At 50.6% G+C, this 27027-nt stretch overlaps 3 protein-coding genes across 3 annotated transcripts in view; all 3 read left to right on the plus strand.

Annotated features, from left to right (window-relative positions):
• Positions 1–1348: 1348 nt before the first annotated feature.
• On the plus strand, positions 1349–7165 carry LOC119708117 (endonuclease domain-containing 1 protein-like). Its single transcript, XM_038154084.1, has 3 exons — positions 1349–1486; positions 3040–3361; positions 5365–7165. The coding sequence occupies exons 2-3, from the start codon at positions 3074–3076 to the stop codon at positions 5902–5904; spliced, it is 828 nt and encodes a 275-aa protein (XP_038010012.1). The 5' UTR covers positions 1349–1486; positions 3040–3073; the 3' UTR covers positions 5905–7165.
• A 6668-nt stretch (positions 7166–13833) lies between these two features.
• On the plus strand, positions 13834–19221 carry LOC119708123 (endonuclease domain-containing 1 protein-like). Its single transcript, XM_038154092.1, has 3 exons — positions 13834–14238; positions 15824–16142; positions 18673–19221. Exons 2-3 carry the CDS (start codon positions 15858–15860, stop codon positions 19219–19221), a joined length of 834 nt encoding a protein of 277 aa, XP_038010020.1. The 5' UTR covers positions 13834–14238; positions 15824–15857.
• Positions 16133–27027, plus strand: part of LOC119708124 (endonuclease domain-containing 1 protein-like) — a 13767-nt gene continuing 2872 nt past the window's right edge. Inside the window, exon 1 of the mRNA XM_038154093.1 lies at positions 16133–16142. The gene's annotated coding sequence lies outside the window, so the exon portion shown is untranslated. The remainder of the gene's footprint in view (positions 16143–27027) is intronic.

Below are 27027 nucleotides of genomic sequence, written 5' to 3' on the forward strand. Positions count from 1 at the left end.
TTATTCTCCTGTAATGGCATGAACAAAGCACACCAGGGTGCCAATAGCTCTTACAAGATCCCTATGGATCCAGCAAGGAGACTTCCAATTCTGATGTCCTCACTCTTGATTTTTTTGGGGGTGTGGGCCTTTGCATCAAAGAGTCCACAGGTTCTGTGAGTTCAGGATTATGTGGGATTGCCCCACTTTTCCCCTGGCAGGGGTTTCACACTGTGCAATGCATCACTGTGGAGTTAGGGGACATTTTGGGGGTCGTTGCTCGTCTTTGGCCCCTTCTAATGATGTAACCACTGCTGGGCTCTGCTTTGTTCTGTTGGTTGGGCCTCATTGGAAAGGAGGCATTTGCCCCATCTCCACCGGAGCTGCTTCTTCTCGGCCTTCTCCATCATTCTGGCTTAACAGGAAAGGTTCTGCTCCTTGTTCTGTGACTGTGCTTCAAGGTAATCTCTTCCTCCTTCTCTGCCATTAACTCCAATATCTTTGAGTCTTTCCTGAGCTTTGGATTAAATATACATGGATAAAGCCTAGGCTAGAGTTTGCTGAGTTTCAGGAAGCAATGAGAGCTTAAATATGCACTGAATTTTGCAGGATTTATTATTTTCTGTCAGTCAGGAGGGCAAGGACAGAAGGAATGATTTGGGAAAGAAACTCAAGCCAGCTCACCTGACAATTAACATGAAACTGTTGAATAAGAAAGAAGGGGGGCATTATTCAGTACTAAAACTCCACCTATGACCTTGCAATAAACCTCTGCCCAAACAGAGGTGTGTTGTGAAGTGTTGACAAAATTCACCCTAAGCCCTGATTGGGAAGTCTAACAACTGTCTCGTTCTGGAGACTTTTGTGGTGTGTTTTCATCCTTAACAGTCAGTTTCGTTTTCCCCTGCCTCATTAGTTCAGTCTAATTTATATCCTCCCCCTAGCAGTCTATCTTTCCTAACACCAACCCCTAATGTCAAACATTCCCAGTTCCTCCTCCCCTCATTTGTCAATCCCTCCTTCTATCAACCCTCTGCAAGACCTCCCCTTTGGAAATCCCCAAATCCTGGAAGCTCCATTGGTTTATTTGAACTGTTTCCCTCCCCCAGCGTACCAGATTGGTTAGAAGATTGCAAAACCTGCCTTATGATCCTCCCCTAAGCTTCTCAGATTGGATGAAGAGCTGCACCCTCCCCTGAGACTTCTTCTGTTGACAAAAGCCTGAACTGCTACGTTTGGAGTCCTTGACTCTGGTCAGTCTTTAAGTTAATAAATCCCTAGGTCCCCAGGCAAAGCCCGTCTCGTTTGTCTTCAGCATTGATCTGCAGTAGCTGGCTGGGACTCCAGGGCACCGAGGAATTGTCACACCACGTTACGCGTGCACTGGAGTGAGCACTGTGACAGGAAATCATAAAAACCCCGACAGTCTGAGGCTGCAGCAGAGGCATTGGAGACTCCTCTGCCACTTTGGGGCTGCGAGCAGAATCCTGGGCCACTCCTTCTCACGGTAGGTTGTTTTCTATGTATCTGTTAAGTTAGATATTCAGTTGGTTAGATCTGTTTCAGTCTCATGGAGTGGGCCATGCAGAAGGACATTTTCAGACCCTTCTCTGCTTGATTTGGGGCAGCTTTGGGCATGCTCTGCAGAGTACTGTAAAAAGTCCCGACTTGGAGTTGCACTTCTCAGTTTCCAGCTCATTGGTCACTATGTTCCTGATCTAGGGATGAAAAAGAGAAAAAGGACCAGATATCTTGGGTCAGAGCAGGGCTGTGTGCAGCTCAACATCCTGAATCCAGTGGAAATGGAGAGATGAGGGTCAGGAGAAGAAGAACAAAAGGGCAAATGTGCAAGGTGCCTTGTCAAGCCTTCAGCAGTGCTGAGCTCAGCCCCTTCCCAGCCCAAGGTGGGCTTTGTGCTTTAGAGGCTGTGGCAGCTTGATCTGCCAGGAACCCTTTTACCTGCCTGTCCCAGCTGCCTTATTCCAAATGCTGATGGTATTAAATCACTCCACATTAAATGTCTGGCAATGCAAATGGAAGCATCCCTGCTCTCCCAATCCTGTGCTGCCGCTGGAAGGAAACACAGCCCCTTGCTTGATTGCCAGCATCCCAGGGAGCTTTTCAGCAGTTTTCTCATAAAGGAATGACCTTCCTGACTGCTGAAAATCACATCAGCACTGAGAAGGGCTAAACAGGGCAGCTGGCTGTCCAAGAAATTCCTGCAATGGTGCCTTTGACTGTGCAGGGAAATCAATCAGCAAAGCTGAAGATGGGCATCAGCAGGAATCCCAAGCAAGCATGGGAAGAGCTGCCCCTCAGTGCTTGCATTGCAGCAGCCACTGTGCTGATAGGATAGAGGTGTTATCCCTCGTGCTTGCTGCTGCCATCTGCTTGGCCCCTTCATTTGCTCTCTCCATGTGTCTGCATGTCCAGAGTCTGGGGTTGGATAACGTGGAAATGCAAGGTGAGCAGCAGCACAGCCATGGCCCAAAGTCAGCTGAGAGGCAGGACCCCAGGTGGATCAGTTGGGCTTCAGTATTGGGTGTGACTGCAAGAGCTGAGTGTCTGTGTGAACCTGGATGGGGCCAGAGACCTGTAGGAAGTGCAGCATTGCTGTTCTTTGCCTGCCCCATGCCCCATGAGATGAAAGCCCAGCTCAGCATGGCAGGGGGCTGAGCAGAGTCCATGCCCAGCTGCAGGTGTCTGCTGTGGGAAGGTGTTGAGAGCAGGAGGGAGGTGGGAAGAGGTGACCTTGTGCCAGGGCTGTGCCTCAGTTGCAAGATCCCTTTGCTGTGAGAGCTGATTGCAGTCCTGGTGGTTTTGGCTCCTTCCTCCTACAGGCTGACTTCTCCCACTGCTGCCTCCTCTGGGCACCTGAACCCAGTTGTAGGTTTCAGCCTTATTGCCCTTGTGATTTTTCCATATGCAGGAGGACAGAAATTATTCCTTTCCTGGTCTCTCCTAATCCCCTCCTCTGCCAGCTCTGTCCCTCTGCACAAAAGGCCCCAGGCCGTGTCCAGCTCTCTCCAAGCTGAGTGTCCCTCTGCATTTGCCTTCCAGGGGAGCAAGAGCCCTTCACTGAAATCCTCCCACCATGCTGGGGCTGCTGCTGCTGCTGCAGGTGTTGGCCAGCTGCCTCTGGCTGGGACACAGCGAGGTGGTGAACTCCTTTGCAGAATGTCCTGAGTTCTTCTATGCAGAGACCACCCCAAATGATGCCCTGAATCCAAAGAACCCAGCCTGGATCTGTCAGCGCTACAGCAACTCATATCACTATGCCACCCTGTACGACAGAGACAGGAGAATTCCAGTGTACTCTGCTTACATCTACCGGCCTGGAGATGCCAAGAGACCTCATTCATGGTGGTTTGTTGAGCCCCAGGTGAGTCTCCCTCTTACATACATCCCCCTCCAGCCACTAAGTGATGAGCTGCAGCATTTGAATTACCACTTCTATTTCCTACCACCCCACTACACACATGCAAATGGACACACTGGATGGGAATGTTCTAACTTTACTTCAAACCCCTGCACCACATGGTTCTTCTGATGCATCTGAGACATCAGCAGGAGCATGAGATCAATCACATCCCAAAGGTGCCCAGCTCTCTGCCTTCACCTGACAGGAACAGCAAATCAGATTCCTTTGCAGGACATGACAAAGTCAAATGCTTCCCCTCCCTGTGCCCTGCTGTGCTGGGTGACCAAGGGATGGGAAAAGGCATCCAGGAGAGGCTAGACTGGAGGGACCAACAGTCCTGCTGGCATCTGATCCCCACTCTGCCTTGGGCTCTTCTGCATCTCTGGCAGAGCTTCTCTGCTCCCAGTGAAGAGTCAAACAGGCTTTGTGAGTGGTGTGAGAGAAGTGACAGGAAGCTGGGGGGGGGGGAGGGGGGCGGTGAGATGGCCCAGGGACAAAGCCTCGAGAGAATATATACTGGAGATGAGAGAGTCAGGTTAACTGTTGATTTCTAGAGTGACGTTTCAGGCAGTGCAAAGTGAGGAGCATCAGTGTTTGTGCAGTCAGACAGGTGTGATCTCCATGCATGGGCAGTGACCCCTGAGCAGCTTTGGCTCAGGCTTGGTCCAGAAGGATCCAGCGGACACGCAAAACTCCACGAGCTCTAGAGCCCTCAAAAATGTCCTTCAGACAGACTTCAGTAGAACAGGCTGGGCCAATTGCAGAAGAGAAAAAGAGGCACTTCCTCTCATTGGGGATGTCAGAGGAGCAGGATTACAAATGGGGGAATGTGAGCCAGAAGAGGAAGCCACATGGCCTACTCCAGTGGAAGGTTAAATATGTTTCCCTAAAGGTGAACCAAATAATTTTGATGTTATGGAAAAAATAATAATTTCATCCTCTTTTGTGTAGGAACTTGAACAGCTACTCAGATCCATCAACACTGCAGCCTCCACATTCTCTCTTTTCGAGAATCATGGAATGGTTGGTCTTGAAAGGAACCTTAAAGACCATCTCAGTCTCACTGCCCTGCATGGGCCAGGCCACTTGCCATTAGGCCAGCATGCTCCAAGCCCTATCCAACCTGGCATTTTCCTTCTCAACCTTGGACCCTGGCCATCCAAAAAATCTTTGATTTTAATAACATTCTCCTGAGGCCTTTTTGGAGTATTTAGTTTCCCCAGGACTCATTTGAGGTTACAGGCCCCTCTCAGAGGCTGTTCATTTGTAACTTCTTTCTAGTGATGCTGCAGAAAATTCTCACTGGCCCAGATCAGCTCTGAGACACACTCTCAGCTCTGCTACAACAGATTCCATTCGCATTGAGATCTTTCTGTCTACTGAGCTAAACTGTTCATCCTTGCATGAACTGCAGCCCTCCCAGGGAAAGCTCAGCTCCAGGACTGATTTCCTGACACATCTCCTTGTGTCTGGGGTTGCAGGAGGCAACCTCTGGTGTTCCAGGACTGGGGTACACCTGTAACAACCACACATAAAATCACAGACTCATAGTGTGGTGTGAGTGGATCCAGGGAGAGCCCTGGGCAGATTTGGGCTGTGGAAACAGGAGGAAAGGGAAGCAGATTTGTCAGGGGTGGTGTGTCACCAAAGTCACCTTTCAATCCTAGGAGACGAAAATGCTCCTTGTCTCATGCATCCATCCATGATCCCAGCACAGGCTGCAGGCTGGATCACAAAGGTCACAAGTGCCATCTAAGAGCAGTCAGATTCTGAGCTGCTTGCTCTTGAAAGCTCTTGTGTTCATGCAGGAGGGTCATGTGTATGATTTCTCTCAGATTCATACATTTTCCTTCACTGAGATGACACAAAATGGGATCTTGACCACCAGAGACTTCTGCTCTGGGGAAATCTTCTCCATTACTCCCATTCCCCATTCTAACACCTCTTTCTCTTTTCCTGTCCAGCTAATTGGTAAAAATAATCTTAAAGAGATGGAAAGAGAGTCGGTCCTCATAGGGCAACACAAGTTCACCTTAGACCAAATCAAAAAGAACCAGGCTGTCCTTGATGACTACAACGAGGCTGGTTTGGACCGTGGCCATTTGAGCCCCAATGGCCATCACTATAGTAGAGAAAGCAAGACAGCTACCTTCACCCTCACCAACATAGTGCCCCAGGACAGCAGTCTCAACAAGGGCCAGTGGAATATCTACGAGTCTAAAAGGATGCCCACAAAGACCAAGGGCTGTACAACCACCTACGTCATCACAGGTGCTGTGCCTGGGAACACCTACATCGCCAAAGGGAGGGTTAACAGACCCAGCCACATCTGGTCAGCTGCCTGCTGTCTGAAAGACAAAAATCCCAGAGATGCTTGGGGGGCCATCGCTGAGAACGACAAGAACAAGGTGGAGGAGCTCAGCCTGGGGGAGCTGGAGAAGAGGTTGAACAAGCTCTATGGTGGAACAGTTACTCTGTTCAACAATGCCTGTCCCCGGAAATAAGCCTCACATCCTCAATGGAAAAGGCTGAGTGGCTTTTCATACACGTCACAGAATCACAGAATTGGTGTGTTTGGTGGGACCTAAAAAGTGTTAATAATACTCTCCTTCTGACCTCCCTGCAATGGGCATGGGCACGTTCCATTAGACCAGGTTTCCAAACCCTCCCCAGCCTGGCCTGGAAATCTCCCAGGGATGTGGCAGTCAAAAATTCTCTGGGTAACTTTTACTTGTACTGCGCTCTCCTGTGGGTATTTTACATCTTTACAATATCCTATATAAGCAACCTTCCATCAGTGTTCAACCATTCCCTCTTGTCCTGTCATTCCATACCCTTGTCCAGAGACCCTCTCCAGCCCTCTTAGAGATCCTTGGGGTACTGCACTCTCAGCAGTCTTCTCCAGGCTGATCATCCCCAGCTCTCTCACCCTCTCTCCACAGCAGACACGCTCCAGCCCTCGCAGCACCTTCATGGCCTCCACTGGACTCCACTCCAACAGCTTTGTGTCCTTCTTGTGCTGTGGGCCCAGAGCTGGAGGCAGCACTGCAGCTGGGGTCTCAGCAGAGCAGAGCAGAGGGGCACAAATGTCCTGTGCAGAGTCTGTGCTGCTTCCTTCTCTGGTGTGTTTCCTGCTCTGTCCCTCAGGGCACCTCCTGCTCAGCTCAAAGGCACAGAGATGTGGGCAGAGCCTCCAGCTGCTTGGCTTTGCTGCCCATCTCAGGAGAGAGCTCTCAGGAACGAGTCCTCTCCTCCTCAGCTGTCCCCAGGAGTGTGCAGCTGACTGGTCCCTCACCGCCTTAGCGAGGCTGTGGCACCAGGGCCACCCAAAGGCCTTGTCTGGAGATACCCAGAGCCCGACAATAGATGATTCTGGACAACCTGCTCCAGCTGATCCTGCTGGAGCCTGGAGTCTGGACTACAAGATCCAGAGAAGTCCCTCCAAAACACAACAATTCAGTGATTCTGTGATCCTGGGCCAGGATTTGGTTTGCTTGCTTTTGAAACTGCACCTTGAGAGCAGCAGCTGTTGTATCAGACAGGCAGGCTTTGGCATCAGATACACAGAAAGCTTTGAGCAGCCAAAGCTGAATTCCTGTGATGCATTCCGTGGACATCTTCCTTCTCTGCTCTGCTTCTGAACCTTTTCTGCTTTTTCAGATTGATGGGAAACTGACTTGCTGAAATGTATTCAATGGTTGTCAAAGATCAATGTGTGCCACACATGGAGTTTGCAAGAGCTTACAATAAAATTTCTTTGCTGCAGTGTTGGATTGCAGAGTCATGTCTTCTATAAACCAGAAATTTCTACAACGACCAGTAAAGTCACAGTGCCCAGAGCATCCTTGCAGGACATTGGCTGTCCAAATGCAATCAGAGGATGCCATAACAGCCACACAAGTGTCAGCATCAGACACCAGTTATTCTCCTGTGAATGGCATGAACCAAGTGGGCCAGGGTGCCAACAGCTCAGGCAAGCTGTGTCACTTTCAGAGGTGCCAGCTTGGGACTGGACTTCTCAGCTCAGGAGCTGTTGTTCATCATCCTACTGGGTCTCAGTGCTCAGCCAGGACCAAGCTGTTTGGGGGCTGCAGTAAAACACAGGTTTTGGTGGATGTGCAGAGTGAGGCAGCCCCATGCAGGTGTCCCCAGATGTGCTGGTGACCCAGCTGTGACCGCAGCCAGCAGAGCTGCAGGCCTGCCTCAGCTGCATAAAGAGCTGCACCCTGGGCCACTGCAGCTGCCCTGAGCTTTGGAGAGCCCCACTGGGGCTGCCGGATGTGCTGCAGGATCCTGGGACACTGGGCCAGCAGCCAGAGGCCAGGCCCATTGCCCAGGGGCAGCTCTGGGGGCTCTGCACACCTGAGCACAGGGCACCAGACCCCAGGGCAGACACAGGGCACGGCCTGGGAGCACCGTGGAGTTCTGCTCCTGCTGCCTCCAGCTGCCATGGCCACAGCAGCAAGAGCCCTGCCTTGTGCCAGCTGGGCTGCACAGACCCCTAGGAGAAGGTTTTGCTTTTTAGGAGAGCAAAGTGAGCACATCACTCTCACCCCTTTGCTGGACAGCTCCTGCCACCCCAGGTCCTGTGCCTGGATGGATTTTTTCTGCTGGGATCAAATGCTGACACAGCCCCTGATGGGATCAAAGCATCAGAGTGATTTCAGGCTGAGGCACCTCTGCAGACACCTCTGCTGTGCCTCAGGGTACGGCACCCTCTGACTTGCTCACCCACCTCTGCACAATGGCTTTGTTGTGAGACCACACTCATCCTCACCATCACTCCTGCCATGCCTCACTGCCCTCGATTTCCAGGCTCTGGAGCCCCTGGCTGCTTGACCAACTGTCGTGGTTTGACACTGGCCAAACACCAGGCACCCACAAAAGCTGCTCACGCAGCCTTCCCTGTTACAGCTGGACAGAGCAGAGAAAAAAATTATTAAAGGATTTATGAGTTGAGATAAGGACTGGGAGAAAACACTCCAAGGGCAAATCTTGTTCAACTTAGAGGCAGAAAGTGAGTTTATTACTACCACCATCAGAGGAGGATAATGAGAAGTAAAACAGCACTTGAAAACACCTTTTCTTCCCCAAGCCTTCCCTCCTTTCCACCAATAGCACAGGGAGACAGAGTGGAGGGGGTTTGGTCAGTTCATCAGCCAAGATTTTCTTCCTATGCTCAGGGAGGGGAGTCCCTCCCCTTCTCCACCATGGGGTCCTTCCCACAGGACACAGTTCTCCTTGAACTTCTCCAATGTGGCTCCACTCTCACAAGCAGCAGTCCAACCAAAACTGCTGCAACATGAGTCCCTCCCACAGGCACACGTTCCTCCCAAAACTGGCCTGGCATGGCTCATCCTTCCATAGGGTGCAGTTCTCCAAGGACAGGCTGCTCCAGCAGGGGAGCAGGGGGCCCCTCTCTTCACCGTGTCATCCAGTGGATCACAGCCTCCTCCAGGCATCCCCCTGGCCTAGCATGGGCACCTCTGAAATGGGCTGTGGGTGGATCTCTGCATGCCCCATGGATCCCCATGGGCTGTGGGTGGATCTCTGCATCGCCCGTGGATCCCCAGGAGATGCAGAGGAACAGCGGCTTCGCCATGGTCATACCACGGCTTGCTGAGGAATCTTGGCTCTGGTGCCTGGAGCACCTCCTCCTCTTCTCCGGCTGAAGCACAAACTACACAGCACAATTTGTTTGGAGAGTCTTCTTTCATTGCAGAGGTGTTACCAACATCTCTAAATGGCCCAGTTGTGGCCAGCAGAATGTCAATCTACAGAGCCACCAAGGATTGGGTCTGCTGGACCTGGAGGAAGCACCTAGAACCTTCTCAAAGAAGACACCTCACTGGCCCTCCCACTCCCAAGAACCAGCCTGTGCAAAACCAACACACCAACGCCACCAGTGCCACCTCTGTCAACTTCCCAGGCTCTTCCCAGCACCTTCAGCCCTGGCAGTAATCAGAAATGCCCTGCCATCCACAGCAAGCTTGTGAAATACATAGGAATCCCAACAGAGGAAAGGAGCAGCTTGCATTCTGCCTTATTTCATACTTGAGGACTGTTGCTTTCCATCACTTCTAATCACTGCTGGGACACTGGGGAGGGCCCAGATGCCTGGAGTTTGGCCATTGTGACACCCATGCACAAGAAAGGCTGGAAGGGCAATCTGGGGAACTACAGGCGTGTGCACCTGACCTCGCTTCCCAGAAGGGTTTTGGAGCAGATTGTCCTGAGTGTGATCACAGGGCACATCCAGGAGAACCAAGGCACCAGGCCCAGCCAGCGGGGGTTTAGGAAAGGCAGGTCCTGCCTAGTGAACCCGATCTCCTTTGATGACTAGATGACCGGCCCTGGGGATGACAGGGAAGGCTATAGAAAAGTTGACCTGGACTTCATCAAAGCCTTTGGCACAGTCTCCACAGCATTCTCCTGGAAAAGCTGTCAGGCCACAGCTTGGAGAGGTGCTCTCTTGGCTGGGTCAGGAGCTGTCTGGATGTCCAGGCCCGGAGAGCCTTGGTGAACAGTGCCACATCCAGCTGGCGTCCGGCCACAAGCGCTGTGCCCAGGGAGCAGTGTCGGGCCTAGTCCCGTTTAATAGCTTTCCTGATCATCTGCATGAGGGGATCCAGTGAACTCTCAGCAAGATGCCACCATGTTTGGTGGCAGACTGAGCCTGCTGAAGGGCAGGAAGGCCCTGCAGAGGGATCTGGACAGGCGGGATCCACGGGCCGAGGCCACTTCTGCAGGCAGTGCAGAGAAAGGCCATGAAGCTGCTGAAGGCCCTGGAGGGAAAGGCCTGTGAGGAGCAGCTGAGGCAGCTGGGCTTCTTTAGCCCAGACGTGGGGGCTGGGGGCTCTGAGAGATTATTTCTCTCTCCAGCTCCCTGAAAAGGGGGTGTAGCCATGTGGGGTCAGCATTTTCTGCTGCACAACCAGGGAGACAATGAGTGGGCAAGGCCTCAACCTGCACCAGGGGAGATTCTGGTGGCACATCAGGAGGAATTTCTTCCCATGAAGGGTGATTCACCATTGGAATGGACTGACGGAGGATGTGGTGGAATCCCAATGCCTGGAGACTGGACGTGGCACTCAGTGCCATGGTCCACTTGGCCAGGTAGTGATTGGTCAGAGGTTAGACTCCACAATGCCAGAGGTCCGTTTCCAACAGAAATAATTCTGTGCTTCTCACAGGAACCCAGCTTGGAGCTGAGCAGAGGGCTGCCCCAGCTCCACAAGCATGCTGCCAGGCACCTTTCAGCTGAGATGGCCTCTGTTTTCTGCTGAGCCTGCTGTGACTGGGGAATAGGGATGGAGCCCTCTGCTGAGCCCAGAGCTGCTCCATGCCCACGCTGGGGTGGGAAGCCCCTGCGTTCCCTGGGAAGATGCAGCTGCACTGACATGGCAGGGTCATTTTGCACTTTGCTCTGTGTCTGTACCTCTCTGGGGACAGCTCTGGGCTCCAGTGCATCACAGGGATTTTAGCCACTAAGGAGAAATTATGTTTGCTGGGAGCTGTGAGGAGACACTGCAGCCTCAAGCCTCTTCACTGCCAAGTGCTGGATCATGCAGCTGGCTTAGACCTTTTCCAGTAACACCAGGGGTTCACATTCTGTGGATGGAGCATGTTGCCGTGTGCTGTCCCAAAAGAGAAGGAAACAGGAGAATCAAGACTGTGGAATGCTCTGACCTCTGCTTGAGAGAGCAGCTGGGCAAAGCTCCTTTGGTCCATCCAGGAAACAAACTTTCCTGTTGGGCAACTTTAATAGCTTAGATTGTAAAGTTAAACTTCTGATTTCTGAGGAACTACTTATCTGTTGTAAATCTGGGTGCATTCCTATTACACTCCCGCAATGAGGTCCTCACTTCCTGCACCTGGGCAAAATGTCCCTTGCTGATGGGCAACAGCACTTTGACAGAGGCATATCAGCCAAGAACCCCTGGGGGTCAGGTGAGGAGGTGTTCAGGAATGCAGCTGCCACGTGCTGTGCCACACACCTGAAGATGCTGCAGAGAACCTTATGGACAACCTTCTCTAGCTGATCCTGCTGGAGCCTGGAGCCTGGACATGAAGATCCTGAGAAGTCCCTTCAATACACAACAATTCAGTGATTCTCTGATCCTGGGCCAGGCTTTGCTTTGCTTGCTTTTGAAACTGCACCTTGAGAGCAGCAGCTGTTGTATCAGGCAGGCAGGCTTTGGTATCAGATACACAGAAAGCTTTGAGCAGCCAGAGCTGAATTCCTGTGATGCACTCCTTGGACACCTTCCTTCTCTGCCCTGCTTCTGCAGATTTTCTACAGATTGATGGAAACTGATTTGGGGAAATGAATTCCATGGTTGTCAAAGATCAATGTGTGCCCCATCATGGAGTTTGCAAGAGCTTGCAATGAAAGTTCTTTGCTGCAGTGCTGGATTGCAGGGTCACGTCTTCTATAAACCACAAGTTGCTTCTCACTGAAATTTCTACAACCACCAGTAAAGTCACAGTGCTCAGAGCATCCTTGCAGGACATTGGGTGTCCAAATGCAATCAGAGGATGCCATAACAGCCACACAAGTGTCAGCATCAGACACCAGTTATTCACCTGTGAATGGCCATCAACAAAGTGGGCCAGCGAGGCAATAGCGCTTACAAGATATGCCCATGGATCCAGGAACAAGACTCCCAACATTGAGGTCCTCACTCTTGATCCTTTGAGGGTTGGGGCCTTTGCATCAAAGAGTCCAACTGGTTCTGTGAATTCAGGATTATGTCATATTGCCCCACTTTGTTTAACACATCAGTCCCAGGTTAACAGAGCAAAAGGAACCACATGACTCAACCAGTTTGTTTAAACCAACTTTGGTCTAACACACTTCTTCTGGATACTTCTGCTTGTAACAACCAACTCATCATTCTATTATTCCTGGACTTTTGGAAATGGAAGAAAATGAGTCCAGTTTAGCTTTAAATTAATGAATGGTCACTGAATGACAAAATATTTTGGGTTGAAAAGGACCTTTATGACCAGCTGCTTCCATGCCCTCCCATGGGCAGGGACACCTTCCACTATCCCAGGTTTCTCCAAGCCCCAGCCAGCAGCAATTCTCCTTGTCCTAATGGTGTGGTTTAACCCCAGCTAGCAGCAACACCCCACGCAGCCGCTCCCTCGCTCCCTGATCACCGGGATCAAGGAAAGAACTGGAAGGGGAAAAGCTGGAAAACTCATGGCAGAGAAAGGGACATTTTAACAGGGAAAACAAAATCTGTGCGGAGAAGTAAAGCATATCAAGGAATTCTTTCACTGTTTCCTATGGAATGAAATGTGTTCAGTCAACTCTAAGTAAACAGGGTAATCCTAAGTAATTACTTAGTACCCTAAGTAATCCCGCCTCAGAACTACCTGCGAAGACAAAACTCACCACTCCAAATGTCCCCCCCTTTCCTCCTCCCTCCCATCCCTTTATACCCTCAGCATGATGTCACATGCTCTGGAATATCCCTCTGGCCAGTTGGCCTCACCTGTCATGGCTGTGTCTCCTCCCAACCTCCCAAGTACCCCCAGCCTCCTTGCCAGCATGGCAGTATGCTGCTTGCTCCATGAAAGCTCTGCCCAGCAATACCTGAAACCTCTCTGTGTTATCAACCATGTGTTCAGCAGAACTCCAAACACAGCCCCACACCTGCCACTGTGAAAAAACATTAACTCATAACCCAGCTCACCTCTCAGCTCCATGTCCTTCTGCAAAGCCTCTCTCCAGCTCTCCTGTAGGCTCCTAAAGTACTGGCAGGTGCTCTGAGGAAACTGCAGAGCCTTCTCCTTCCCAGGCTGCTGGGATGAAGCTGTTACACAGCCATGGCAATCAGGCAAGAGAATATTTGTAGCCTGGCCATAGCAATGATGTTATGGGAGGCTGCAGAAGGGCAGACTGTGAATATCTGAGTGTACCCAGAGCCACGCCAGTCCATCCAATGTCACCAGAGATGTTCTGTTGGGAACAGGAACACGTGTAGGTGCTGGAGCAGCAGCAGCTGCAGCTGGTGGGATTGATGAGATGATCAAGGAAGTCACCAGACCCTGTTGGCTGATCCTTACATACCATGCTGCAAGTTAGCAAATTTGGAAGAAATTCTGGGGAAACTATGACAAACAACTGCCAAACCATTTCAGGGTGGGTGTGAACATACCCCCTGAATGAAAAAAGAAAACTTCTATTTTCTGTGGAATTCCTTGTTTGTAACAAAGGGCAAATTTATGCCTGGGTATATATTGCAGTGGCACTCCTGAGGATTCAAACACTCCTCTCTAGGGAGAACACAGAAGGAACGGTTCAGCTGCCTGTTCTGAGACTCTGCTTTAAAGTAAGCTCTTGCTCCTTCATTACCGTTGACACCAATATTCAAAGCCTTTCCTGACTTCCCGAATAGATATATGCGGACAAAGCCTAGGCTGGAGGTGCTGAGCTCCAAGGAGCAATCAGAGCTTATACATGTACTGAACTTTGCAGGACTTTGGTATTTTCTGTCAATCAGGAGGGCAAGGACAGATGGAATGATTTGGGAAAGAAACTCAAGCCAGCTCACGTGAAATTTATCAACAACTGTTCAATAAATAGGAAAGGGGAGATTATTGAGTAGTAAAACTGCACCCATGACCTTGCAAAAATCCTCTGAACAAACACAGGTGTGGTCTAAATTCCCGGGAAAATTTACTCGAAAGGCTTCTTGGGAAATCCAACATCTGTCTCTCCCTGGAGAGCATATAAACCCCGACAGTCTGAGACTGCAGCAGAGGCATTGGAGACTCCTCTGCCACTTTGGGGCTGCGAGCAGAATCCTGTGCCACTCCTTCTCACGGTAGGTTGTTTTCTATGTATCTGTTAAGTTAGATAATCAGTTAGTTGGATATGTTTCAGTCTCATGGAGTGGGTCATGCAGAAGGACTTTGCAGCCTCTTCTCTGCTTGATTTGGGGCGGCTTTGGGCATGCTCTACTGTGTACTGCAAAGAGCAGTTTTACTACAAGAGAGCTTGTAGTTGCAGTTCTAAATTTCCAGCTCATTGATCACCGAGTTCCTGATTCAGGGCTAGACAGGGGAAAAAGGACCAGATAGCTATCTTGGGTCAGAGCAGGGCTGTGTGCAGCTCAACATCCTGAATCCAGTGGAAACGGAGAGATGGGGGTCAGGGAGAAGAAGAAGAAAAGAGCAAATGTGCAAGGTGCCTTGTCAAGCCTTCAGCAGTGCTGAGCTCAGCCCCTTCCCAGCCCAAGGTGGGCTTTGTGCTTTAGAGGCTGTGGCAGCTTGCTCTGCCAGGAACCCTTTTACCTGCCTGTCCCAGCTGCCTTATTCCAAATGCTGATGGTATTAAATCACTCCACATTAAATGTCTGGCAATGCAAATGGAAGCATCCCTGCTCTCCCAATCCTGTGCTGCCGCTGGAAGGAAACACAGCCCCTTGCTTGATTTCCAGCATCCCAGGGAGCTTTTCAGCAGTTTTCTCATAAAGGAATGATGTTACTGACTGCTGAAAATCACATCAGCCCTGAGAAAGGCTTAACAGGACAGCTGGCTGTCCAAGAAATTCTTGCAATGGTGCCTTTGCCTGTACAGGGAAATCAATCAGCAAAGCTGAAGATGGGCATCAGCAGGAATCCCAAGCAAGCATGGGAAGAGCTGCCCCTCAGTGCTTGCATTGCAGCAGCCACTGAGCTGATAGGATAGAGGTGTTATCCCTCATGCTTGCTGCTGCCATCTGCTTGGCCCCTTCATTTGTTCTCTCCATGTGTCTGCATGTCCAGAGTCTGGGGTTGGATAACGTGGAAATGCAAGGTGAGCAGCAGCACAGCCATGGCCCAAAGTCAGCTGAGAGGCAGGACCCCAGGTGGATCAGTTGGGCTTCAGTATTGGGTGTGACTGCAAGAGCTGAGTGTCTGTGTGAACCTGGATGGGGCCAGAGACCTGTAGGAAGTGCAGCATTGCTGTTCTTTGCCTGCCCCATGCCCCATGAGATGAAAGCCCAGCTCAGCATGGCAGGGGGCTGAGCAGAATCCATGCCCAGCTGCAGGTGTCTGCTGTGGGAAGGTGCTGAGAGCAGGAGGGAGGTGGGAAGATGTGACCTTGTGCCAGGGCTGTGCCTCAGGTGCAAGATCCCTTTGCTGTGAGAGCTGATTGCAGTCCTGGTGGGTTTGGCTCTTTCCTCCTACAGGCTGACTTCTCCCACTGCTGCCTCCTCTGGGCAGCAGAAACTCAGAGGATAAAACCCTCTTTTATGTTTCAGCCTTATTGCCCTTGTGATTTCTCCATATGCAGGAGGACAGAAATTATTCCTTTCCTGGTCTCTCCTAATCCCCTCCTCTGCCAGCTCTGTCCCCTTGCACAAAAGGCCCCAGGCCATGTCCAGCTCTCTCCAAGCTGAGTGTCCCTCTGCATTTGCCTTCCAGGGGAGCAAGAGCCCTTCACTGAAATCCTCCCACCATGCTGGGGCTGCTGCTGCTGCAGGTGTTGGCCAGCTGCCTCTGGCTGGGACACAGCGAGGTGGTGAAGTCCTTTGCAACTTGTCCTCAGTTCTTCTATGCGGGGACCCCACCCAATGATGTCCTGAAGCCAAATAACCCAGCCTGGATCTGTCAGCGCTTCAGGAACTTGCATCGCTATGCCACCCTGTACGACAGAGACAGGAGAATTCCAGTGTACTCTGCTTACAAATACAAGCCTGGATCTGGGAAGACAACAGATATGCCATGGTTTGTTGAGCCCCAGGTGAGTGTCCTCCTAACAGCATATCACCTGTTGTCTTTAAAAGCAATATAAAAATAACCATTTCCATTTTGTGCCAGCCCACTACACACATGCATGTGGATACACTGGATAGCATTCTCCTCATTTTACTTCAATCTTCTGAACCACATGGTTCCTCTGATGCATCTGAGACATCAGCAGGAGCATGAGATCAATCACATCACAAAGGTGCCCAGCTCTCTGCCTTCACCTGACAGGAACAGCAAATCAGATTGCTTTGCATGACATGACAAAGTCAAATGCTTCCCCTCCCTGTGCCCTGCTGTGCTGGGTGACCAAGGGATGGGGAAAGGCATCCAGGAGAGGCGAAACGGGAGGGACCAACAGTCCTGCTGGCATCTGATCCCCACTTGGCCCTGGGCTGTTCTGCATCCCTGGCAGAGCTTCTCTGCTCCCAGTGAAGAGTCAAAGAGGCTTTGTGAAAGGAGTGAGGAGAAACTCAGAAGGGGGTGAGATAGCCCAGGGACAAAGCCTCAGTAGAATAAACACTGGAGATGAGAGGGTCATGTTAACTGGGGAGGGATTTCTGGAGTGACATTTCAGGCAGTGCAAAGTCAGGAGCATCAGTGTTTTTCCATTCAGTAGGGTGGGATCTCCATGCATGGGCAGTGACCCCTGAGCACCTTTGGCTCAGGCTTGGTCCAGAAGGATCCAGCAGACAGGCAGAACTCCGTAAACTCTAGAGCCCTCACAAATGTCCTTCAGACAAACTTCAGTAGAACAGGCCAGGCAAGTTAATGAACAGAAGAACCGCAAATTCAGGACCTTGCTATGAGCAGAATAGGACGAGAGCTTTTGGTGAAAATGTGCAAGATCTTAAGGTCCAATTCCAGTGGAAGGCTAAATATGCTTCCCTAAAGATGAACAACAAGGTATTTAAGTTGTGAAAAAAATAACTGTTTGCACTTCTTACTCACATGAACACAGGCCACTAATCTGGCTTTGTACCACTGCAGCCTCCATGCATGGGAGGGATAAAAATATCTGGATTTTTATAGGATCATAGAATCATAGAGTCGTTTGTGTTGGAAGGAATGTTAAATATCATGTCAGTCCAAACCCCCTGCATGGGACAGGCCACTTGCCACCAGAACAAAATGCTCCAAACCCATCACTGGCCTTATCTTAATAAACCCTGGACACAGGACACCTGAAAAATATCTTTTATTTTAAAAACTTTCTCTTGAGGCCTTTTTGGAGTATTTCATTTCCTCGGAACTATTTTGAGGTTACAGGCCCCTCTCAGAGGCTGATCATTTGTAACTTCTTTCCAGTGATGCTGCAGAAAATTCTCCCTTGCCCAGATCAGCTCTGAGACATATTCCCAGCACTGCTGTAACAGATTCCATTCGCATTGAGATCTTCTTGCTTACTGAGCAAAACTGTTCCTCCTTGAATGAGCTGCAGCCCTCCCAGGGGAAACCTCAGCACCAGGACTGATTTCCTGACACATCTCCTTGTGTCTGGGGTTACAGGAGGCAACCTCTGGTATTCCAGGACTAGGGTACACCAGTCGTGGAAAACACATATTAGTCATTTTACACATACAATTACAGAATCATAGCATGGTGTGAGGTGACCCAGGGAGAGCCCTGGGTAAGTTTGGGCTGTGGAAACAGGAGAAAAGGGAAGCAGATTTGTCAGGGGAGGTGTCTCGCCAAAGTCACCTTTCCATCCTAGGAGAGGGAAATGCTCCTTGTCTCATGCATCCACCCGTGCTCTCAGCACAGGCTGCAGGCTGGATCTCAAAGGTCACAAGGAAAACTGAGAGCAGTCACATTCTGAGCTACTTCTTCTTGAAAGCTCTTGCCTTCATGCGGGAGGGTCGTGTGTATGTTTTCTCTGAGATTCATATGTTTCCCTACACTGAGATGAGAAAAAATGGGATCTTTGCCTGTAGCTTGTCCTGGCTAGGTGGTAACAGGCAGCCACAGCCCCTCTCTACTCTGCTTATTTCCCAGCTGCCAGGGAGGTCACAGCGCAAAAACAGAAGCAGCAGTCACAGATCCTGGGGTACTTTTATTTGATGTTACTGTCCCCCTTTTGGCTTCTCCAGGACCCCAATCTGGGGCAGACAAAAGCTTATATACCGGGGGAGGGTCACAGGACAGGATTCAGAATTCAACAAATCAGGAAAGCTAGAGATAACATACAAGGCGGGCATTCAAATATCACCCAATGAAGAATCCCAAGGTAAATGGACAGTTTCAGTGAATTAATGAAGTTTAGAGAAATAGTAAACTGACAGAGAAGTTTCGAGAGAGAAGGCAGTTTTTAGGAAGGGAATGGCATTTCCTGCCAGGAGGACTAAATGAAGTTCTGGGAAAAGGACAGAGACCAAGGAGCAGCACAAGGAAATTACAAATCAAACAATAATAATATTAATAAAACAAAACACATCACAACATTTGCCATCAGAGACTTCTGCACCAGGGAAATCTCCATTACCCCAGTTATCCATTTTAACACCTCTTTCTCTTTCCCTGTCCAGCTCATAGGTAAAAATAATCTTAAAGAAATGGAAAGAGAGTCAGTCCTCATGGATCAACACAAGTTCACTTCAGATCAAATCAAAGAGAGCCAGGCTGTTCCTGCCGACTACAAAGGACTGAAGGGCTTGGACCTTGGCCATTTGAATCCCACTGGCCATCAAGATGGTGTGGAAAACAAGACAGCTACCTTCAGCCTCACCAACATAGTGCCCCAGGACAAGAGTCTCAAAAAGGGACAGTGGTCAGTGTACGAGTCTAAAACTATGTCCAAAATAAGCCAGGGCTGTAACACCACCTACGTGATCACGGGTGCTGTGCCTGGGAACATTAACATTGCCGAAGGGAGGATTAACAGACCTAGCCATATCTGGTCAGCTACCTGCTGTCTGGTGGGTAAAAAGACCATGAAGGCTTGGGGGGCTATTGCTGAGAACAGCAAGAACAAGGTAGAGAACCTCAGCCTGGGGGAGCTGGAGGAGAGGTTGACCAAGCTCTACGGGGGGAAGAAAAAAGTTAGTCTGTTCAACAAAGCATGTCCCAGGCAATAAGCCTCACATCCTCAATGGAAAAGGCTGTGTGGTTTTTCATACACATCACAGAATCACAGAATAGGTTGGTTTTGATGGGATCATGAAGCCTTAAAGATCATCTCATTCTGACCTGCCTGCCATTGCGGGGACACCTTCCACTACACTAGGTCTTTCCAAGCCCTCCCCAGCCTGGCCTGGAATGCTTCCAGGGATGGGGCAGTCAAAACAGCTCTAGGTAACCTTTACTCATACCACAGCTGGCTCACAGTAATTTACTTCTTTATATTATCGCATCTATCCCTGCCCTCCATCAGGGTGAAACCATTCCCTCTTGTCCTGTCATTCCAAACCCTTGTCCAAAGACCCTCTCCAAGCCTCTTAGAGATCCAAACCAGAACAATTCAATGATCCTGTGATCCTGGGCCAGGCTTTGGTTTGCTTGCTTTTGAAACTGTACCTTGAGAGCAGCAGCTGTTGTATCAGACAGGCAGGCTTTGGCATCAGATACACAGAGCAGCCAGAGCTGAATTCCTGTGATGCACTCCTTGGACACCTTCATTCTCTGCCCTGCCTCTGAAGCTTTTCTGCAGATTGATGGGAAACTGACTTGGGGAAATGTATTCAATGATTGTCAAAGATCAATGTGTGCCACATCATGGAGTTTGCAAGAGCTTACAATAAAAGTTCTTTGCTGCAGTGCTGGATTGCAGGGTCATGTCTTCTAAAAAACCCAAGTTGCCTCTCACTGAAATTTCTACAACCACCAGTAAAGTCACAGTGTCCAGAGCATCCTTGCAGGACATTGGGTGTCCAAATGCAATCAGAGGATGCCATAACAGCCACACAAGTGTCAGCATCAGACACCAGTTATTCTCCTGTGAATGGCATGAACAAAGAGGGCCAGGGTGCCAACAGCTCATGCAAGCTGTGTCACTTTCAGAGGTGCCAGCTTGGGACTGGACTTCTCAGCTCAGGAGCTGTTGTTCATCATCCTACTGGGTCTCAGTGCTCAGCCAGGACCAAGCTGTTTGGGGGCTGCAGTAAAACACAGGTTCTGGTGGATGTGCAGAGTGAGGCAGCCCCATGCAGGTGTCCCCAGGTGTGCTGGTGACCCAGCTGTGACCGCAGCCAGCAGAGCTGCAGGCCTGCCTCAGCTGCATAAAGAGCTGCACCCTGGGCCACTGCAGCTGCCCTGAGCTTTGGAGAGCCCCACTGGGGCTGCCGGATGTGCTGCAGGATCCTGGGACACTGGGCCAGCAGCCAGAGGCCAGGCCCATTGCCCAGGGGCAGCTCTGGGGGCTCTGCACACCTGAGCACAGGGCACCAGACCCCAGGGCAGACACGGGGCACGGCCTGGGAGCACCGTGGAGTTCTGCTCCTGCTGCCTCCAGCTGCCATGGCCACAGCAGCAAGAGCCCTGCCTGGTGCCAGCTGGGCTGCACAGACCCCTAGGAGAAGGTTTTGCTTTTAGGAGAACAAAGTGAGCACATCACTCTCACCCCTTTGCTGGACAGCTCCTGCCACCCCAGGTCCTCTGCCTGGATGGATTTTTTCTGCTGGGATCAAATGCTGACACAGGCCCTGATGGGATGAAAGCATCAGAGTGATTTCAGGCTGAGGCACCTCTGCAGACACCTCTGCTGTGCCTCAGGGTACGGCACCCTCTGACTTGCTCACCCACCACTGCACAATGGCTTTGTTGTGAGACCACACTCATCCTCACCATCACTCCTGCCATGCCTCACTGCCCTCGATTTCCAGGCTCTGGAGCCCCTGGCTGCTTGACCAACTGTCGTGGTTTGACACTGGCCAAACACCAGGCACCCACAAAAGCTGCTCACGCAGCCTTCCCTGTTACAGCTGGACAGAGCAGAGAAAAAAATTATTAAAGGATTTATGAGTTGAGATAAGGACTGGGAGAAAACACTCCAAGGGCAAATCTTGTTCAACTTAGAGACAGAAAGTGAGTTTATTACTACCACCATCAGAGGAGGATAATGAGAAGTAAAACAGCACTTGAAAACACCTTTTCTTCCCTAAGCCTTCCCTCCTTTCCACCAATAGCACAGGGAGACAGAGTGGAGGGGGTTTGGTCAGTTCATCAGCCAAGATTTTCTTCCTATGCTCAGGGAGAGGAGTCCCTCCCCTTCTCCACCATGGGGTCCTTCCCACAGGACACAGTTCTCCTTGAACTTCTCCAGTGTGGCTCCACTCTCACAAGCAGCAGTCCAACCAAAACTGCTGCAACATGAGTCCCTCCCACAGGCACACATTGCTCCCAAAACTGCCCTGGCATGGCTCATCCTTCCATAGGGTGCAGTTCTCCAGGGACAGGCTGCTCCAGCAGGGGAGCAGGGGGCCCCTCTCTTCACCGTGTCATCCAGTGGATCACAGCCTCCTCCAGGCATCCCCCTGGCCTAGCATGGGCACCTCTGAAATGGGCTGTGGGTGGATCTCTGCATGCCCCATGGATCCCCATGGGCTGTGGGTGGATCTCTGCATCCCCCGTGGATCCCCAGGAGATGCAGAGGAACAGCGGCTTCGCCATGGTCATACCACGGCTTGCTGAGGAATCTTGGCTCTGGTGCCTGGAGCACCTCCTCCTCTTCTCCGGCTGAAGCACAAACTACACAGCACAATTTGTTTGGAGAGTCTTCTTTCATTGCAGAGGTGTTACCAACATCTCTAAATGGCCCAGTTGTGGCCAGCAGAATGTCAATCTACAGAGCCACCAAGGATTGGGTCTGCTGGACCTGGAGGAAGCACCTAGAACCTTCTCAAAGAAGACACCTCACTGGCCCTCCCACTCCCAAGAACCAGCCTGTGCAAAACCAACACACCAACGCCACCAGTGCCACCTCTGTCAACTTCCCAGGCTCTTCCCAGCACCTTCAGCCCTGGCAGTAATCAGAAATGCCCTGCCATCCACAGCAAGCTTGTGAAATACATGGGAAGCCCAACAGAGGAAAGGAGCAGCTTGCATTCTGCCTTATTTCATACTTGAGGACTGTTGCTTTCCATCACTTCTAATCACTGCTGGGTCACTGGGGAGGGCCCAGATGCCTGGAGTTTGGCCATTGTGACACCCATGCACAAGAAAGGCTGGAAGGGCAATCTGGGGAACTACAGGCATGTGCACCTGACCTCGCTTCCCAGAAGGGTTTTGGAGCAGATTGTCCTGAGTGTGATCACAGGGCACATCCAAGAGAACCAAGGCACCAGGCCCAGCCAGCGGGGGTTTAGGAAAGGCAGGTCCTGCCTAGTGAACCCGATCTCCTTTAATGACCAGATGACCGGCCCTGGGGATGACAGGGAAGGCTATAGAAAAGTTGACCTGGACTTCATCAAAGCCTTTGGCACAGTCTCCACAGCATTCTCCTGGAAAAGCTGTCAGGCCACAGCTTGGAGAGGTGCTCTCTTGGCTGGGACAGGAGCTGTCTGGATGTCCAGGCCCGGAGAGCCGTGGTGAACAGTGCCACATCCAGCTGGCGTCCGGCCACAAGCGCTGTGCCCAGGGAGCAGTGTCGGGCCTAGTCCCGTTTAATAGCTTTCCTGATCATCTGCATGAGGGGATCCAGTGAACTCTCAGCAAGATGCCACCATGTTTGGTGGCAGACTGAGCCTGCTGAAGGGCAGGAAGGCCCTGCAGAGGGATCTGGACAGGCGGGATCCACGGGCCGAGGCCACCTCTGCAGGCTGTGCAGAGAAAGGCCATGAAGCTGCTGAAGGCCCTGGAGGGAAAGGCCTGTGAGGAGCAGCTGAGGCAGCTGGGCTTCTTTAGCCCAGACGTGGGGGCTCTGAGAGATTATTTCTCTCTCCAGCTCCCTGAAAAGGGGATGTAGCCAGGTGGGGTCAGCATTTTCTGCTGCACAACCAGGGAGACAATGAGTGGGCAAGGCCTCAACCTGCACCAGGGGAGATTCTGGTGGCACATCAGGAGGAATTTCTTCCCATGAAGGGTGATTCACCATTGGAATGGACTGACGGAGGATGTGGTGGAATCCCAATGCCTGGAGACTGGATGTGGCACTCAGTGCCTTGGTCCACTTGGCCAGGTGGTGATTGGTCAGAGGTTGGACTCCACAATGCCAGAGGTCCGTTTCCACCAGAAATAATTCTGTGCTTCTCACAGGAACCCAGCTTGGAGCTGAGCAGAGGGCTGCCCCAGCTCCACAAGCATGCTGCCAGGCACCTTTCAGCTGGGATGGCCTCTGTTTTCTGCTGAGCCTGCTGTGACTGGGGAATAGGGATGGAGCCCTCTGCTGAGCCCAGAGCTGCTCCATGCCCACGCTGGGGTGGGAAGCACCTGTGTTCCCTGGGAAGATGCAGCTGCACTGACATGGCAGGGTCATTTTGCTCTTTGCTCTGTGTCTGTCCCTCTTTGGGGAGAGCTCTGGGCTCTGGTGCATCACAGGGATTTTAGCCACTAAGGAGAAATTATGTTTGCTGGGAGCTGTGAGGAGACACTGCAGCCTCAAGCCTCTTCACTGCCAAGTGCTGGATCATGCAGCTGGCTTAGACCTTTTCCAGTAACACCAGGGGTTCACATTCTGTGGATGGAGCATGTTGCCGTGTGCTGTCCCAAAAGAGAAGGAAACAGGAGAATCAAGACTGTGGAATGCTCTGACCTCTGCTTGAGAGAGCAGCTGGGCAAAGCTCCTTTGGTCCATCCAGGAAACAAACTTTCCTGTTGGGCAACTTTAATAGCTTAGATTGTAAAGTTAAACTTCTGATTTCTGAGGAACTACTTATCTGTTGTAAATCTGGGTGCATTCCTATTACACTCCCGCAATGAGGTCCTCACTTCCTGCACCTGGGCAAAATGTCCCTTGCTGATGGGCAACAGCACTTTGACAGAGGCATATCAGCCAAGAACCCCTGGGGGTCAGGTGAGGAGGTGTTCAGGAATGCAGCTGCCACGTGCTGTGCCACACACCTGAAGATGCTGCAGAGAACCTTATGGACAACCTGCTCCAGCTGATCCTGCTGGAGCCTGGAGCCTGGACATGAAGATCCTGAGAAGTCCCTTCAATACACAACAATTCAATGATTCTGTGATCCTGGGCCAGGCTTTGGTTTGCTTGCTTTTGAAACTGCACCTTGAGAGCAGCAGCTGTTGTATCAGGCAGGCAGGCTTTGGTATCAGATACACAGAAAGCTTTGAGCAGCCAGAGCTGAATTCCTGTGATGCACTCCTTGGACACCTTCCTTCTCTGCCCTGCTTCTAAAGATTTTCTACAGATGGATGGAAACTGATTTTGGGAAATGAATTCAATGATTGTCAAAGATCAATGTGTGCCCCATCATGGAGTTTGCAAGAGCTTGCAATGAAAGTTCTTTGCTGCAGTGCTGGATTGCAGGGTCACGTCTTCTATAAACCACAAGTTGCTTCTCACTGAAATTTCTACAACCACCAGTAAAGTCACAGTGCTCAGAGCATCCTTGCAGGACATTGGGTGTCCAAATGCAATCAGAGGATGCCATAACAGCCACACAAGTGTCAGCATCAGACACCAGTTATTCACCTGTGAATGGCCATCAACAAAGTGGGCCAGTGAGGCAATAGCGCTTACAAGATATGCCCATGGATCCAGGAACAAGACTCCCAACATTGAGGTCCTCACTCTTGATCCTTTGAGGGTTGGGGCCTTTGCATCAAAGAGTCCAACTGGTTCTGTGAATTCAGGATTATGTCATATTGCCCCACTTTGTTTAACACATCAGTCCCAGGTTAACAGAGCAAAAGGAACCACATGACTCAACCAGTTTGTTTAAACCAACTTTGGTCTAACACACTTCTTCTGGATACTTCTGCTTGTAACAACCAACTCATCATTCTATTATTCCTGGACTTTTGGAAATGGAAGAAAATGAGTCCAGTTTAGCTTTAAATTAATGAATGGTCACTGAATGACAAAATATTTTGGGTTGAAAAGGACCTTTATGACCAGCTGCTTCCATGCCCTCCCATGGGCAGGGACACCTTCCACTATCCCAGGTTTCTCCAAGCCCCAGCCAGCAGCAATTCTCCTTGTCCTAATGGTGTGGTTTAACCCCAGCTAGCAGCAACACCCCACGCAGCCGCTCCCTCGCTCCCTGATCACCGGGATCAAGGAAAGAACTGGAAGGGGAAAAGCTGGAAAACTCATGGCAGAGAAAGGGACATTTTAACAGGGAAAACAAAATCTGTGCGGAGAAGTAAAGCATATCAAGGAATTCTTTCACTGTTTCCTATGGAATTAAATGTGTTCAGTCAACTCTTAAGTAAGCAGGGTAATCCTAAGTAATTACTTAGTACCCTAAGTAATCCCGCCTCAGAACTACCTGCGAAGACAAAACTCACCACTCCAAATGTCCCCCCCTTTCCTCCTCCCTCCCATCCCTTTATACCCTCAGCATGATGTCACATGCTCTGGAATATCCCTCTGGCCAGTTGGCCTCACCTGTCATGGCTGTGTCTCCTCCCAACCTCCCAAGTACCCCCAGCCTCCTTGCCAGCATGGCAGTATGCTGCTTGCTCCATGAAAGCTCTGCCCAGCAATACCTGAAACCTCTCTGTGTTATCAACCTTGTGTTCAGCAGAACTCCAAACACAGCCCCACACCTGCCACTGTGAAAAAACATTAACTCATAACCCAGCTCACCTCTCAGCTCCATGTCCTTCTGCAAAGTCTCTCTCCAGCTCTCCTGTAGGCTCCTAAAGTACTGGCAGGTGCTCTGAGGAAACCGCAGAGCCTTCTCCTTCCCAGGCTGCTGGGATGAAGCTGTTACACAGCCATGGCAATCAGGCAAGAGAATATTTGTAGCCTGGCCATAGCAATGATGTTATGGGAGGCTGCAGAAGGGCAGACTGTGAATATCTGAGTGTACCCAGAGCCACGCCAGTCCATCCAATGTCACCAGAGATGTTCTGTTGGGAACAGGAACACGTGTAGGTGCTGGAGCAGCAGCAGCTGCAGCTGGTGGGATTGATGAGATGATCAAGGAAGTCACCAGACCCTGTTGGCTGATCCTGACATACCATGCTGCAAGTTAGCAAATTTGGAAGAAATTCTGGGGAAACTATGACAAACAACTGCCAAACCATTTCAGGGTGGGTGTGAACATACCCCCTGAATGAAAAAAGAAAACTTCTATTTTCTGTGGAATTCCTTGTTTGTAACAAAGGGCAAATTTATGCCTGGGTATATATTGCAGTAGCACTCCTGAGGATTCAAACACTCCTCTCTCCAGGGAGAACACAGAAGGAACGGTTCAGCTGCCTGTTCTGAGACTCTGCTTCAAAGTAAGCTCTTGCTCCTTCATTACCGTTGACACCAATATTCAAAGCCTTTCCTGACTTCCTGAATAGATATATGCGGACAAAGCCTAGGCTGGAGGTGCTGAGCTCCAAGGAGCAATCAGAGCTTATACATGTACTGAACTTTGCAGGACTTTGGTATTTTCTGTCAATCAGGAGGGCAAGGACAGATGGAATGATTTGGGAAAGAAACTCAAGCCAGCTCACGTGAAATTTATCAACAACTGTTCAATAAATAGGAAAGGGGAGATTATTGAGTAGTAAAACTGCACCCATGACCTTGCAAAAATCCTCTGAACAAACACAGGTGTGGTCTAAATTCCCAGGAAAATTTACTCGAAAGGCTTCTTGGGAAATCCAACATCTGTCTCTCCCTGGAGAGCATATAAACCCCGACAGTCTGAGACTGCAGCAGAGGCATTGGAGACTCCTCTGCCACTTTGGGGCTGCGAGCAGAATCCTGTGCCACTCCTTCTCACGGTAGGTTGTTTTCTATGTATCTGTTAAGTTAGATAATCAGTTAG

This window comes from Motacilla alba, chromosome 1A (genome assembly GCF_015832195.1).
Source record: "Motacilla alba alba isolate MOTALB_02 chromosome 1A, Motacilla_alba_V1.0_pri, whole genome shotgun sequence".
Classification (NCBI taxonomy): domain Eukaryota; kingdom Metazoa; phylum Chordata; class Aves; order Passeriformes; family Motacillidae; genus Motacilla; species Motacilla alba.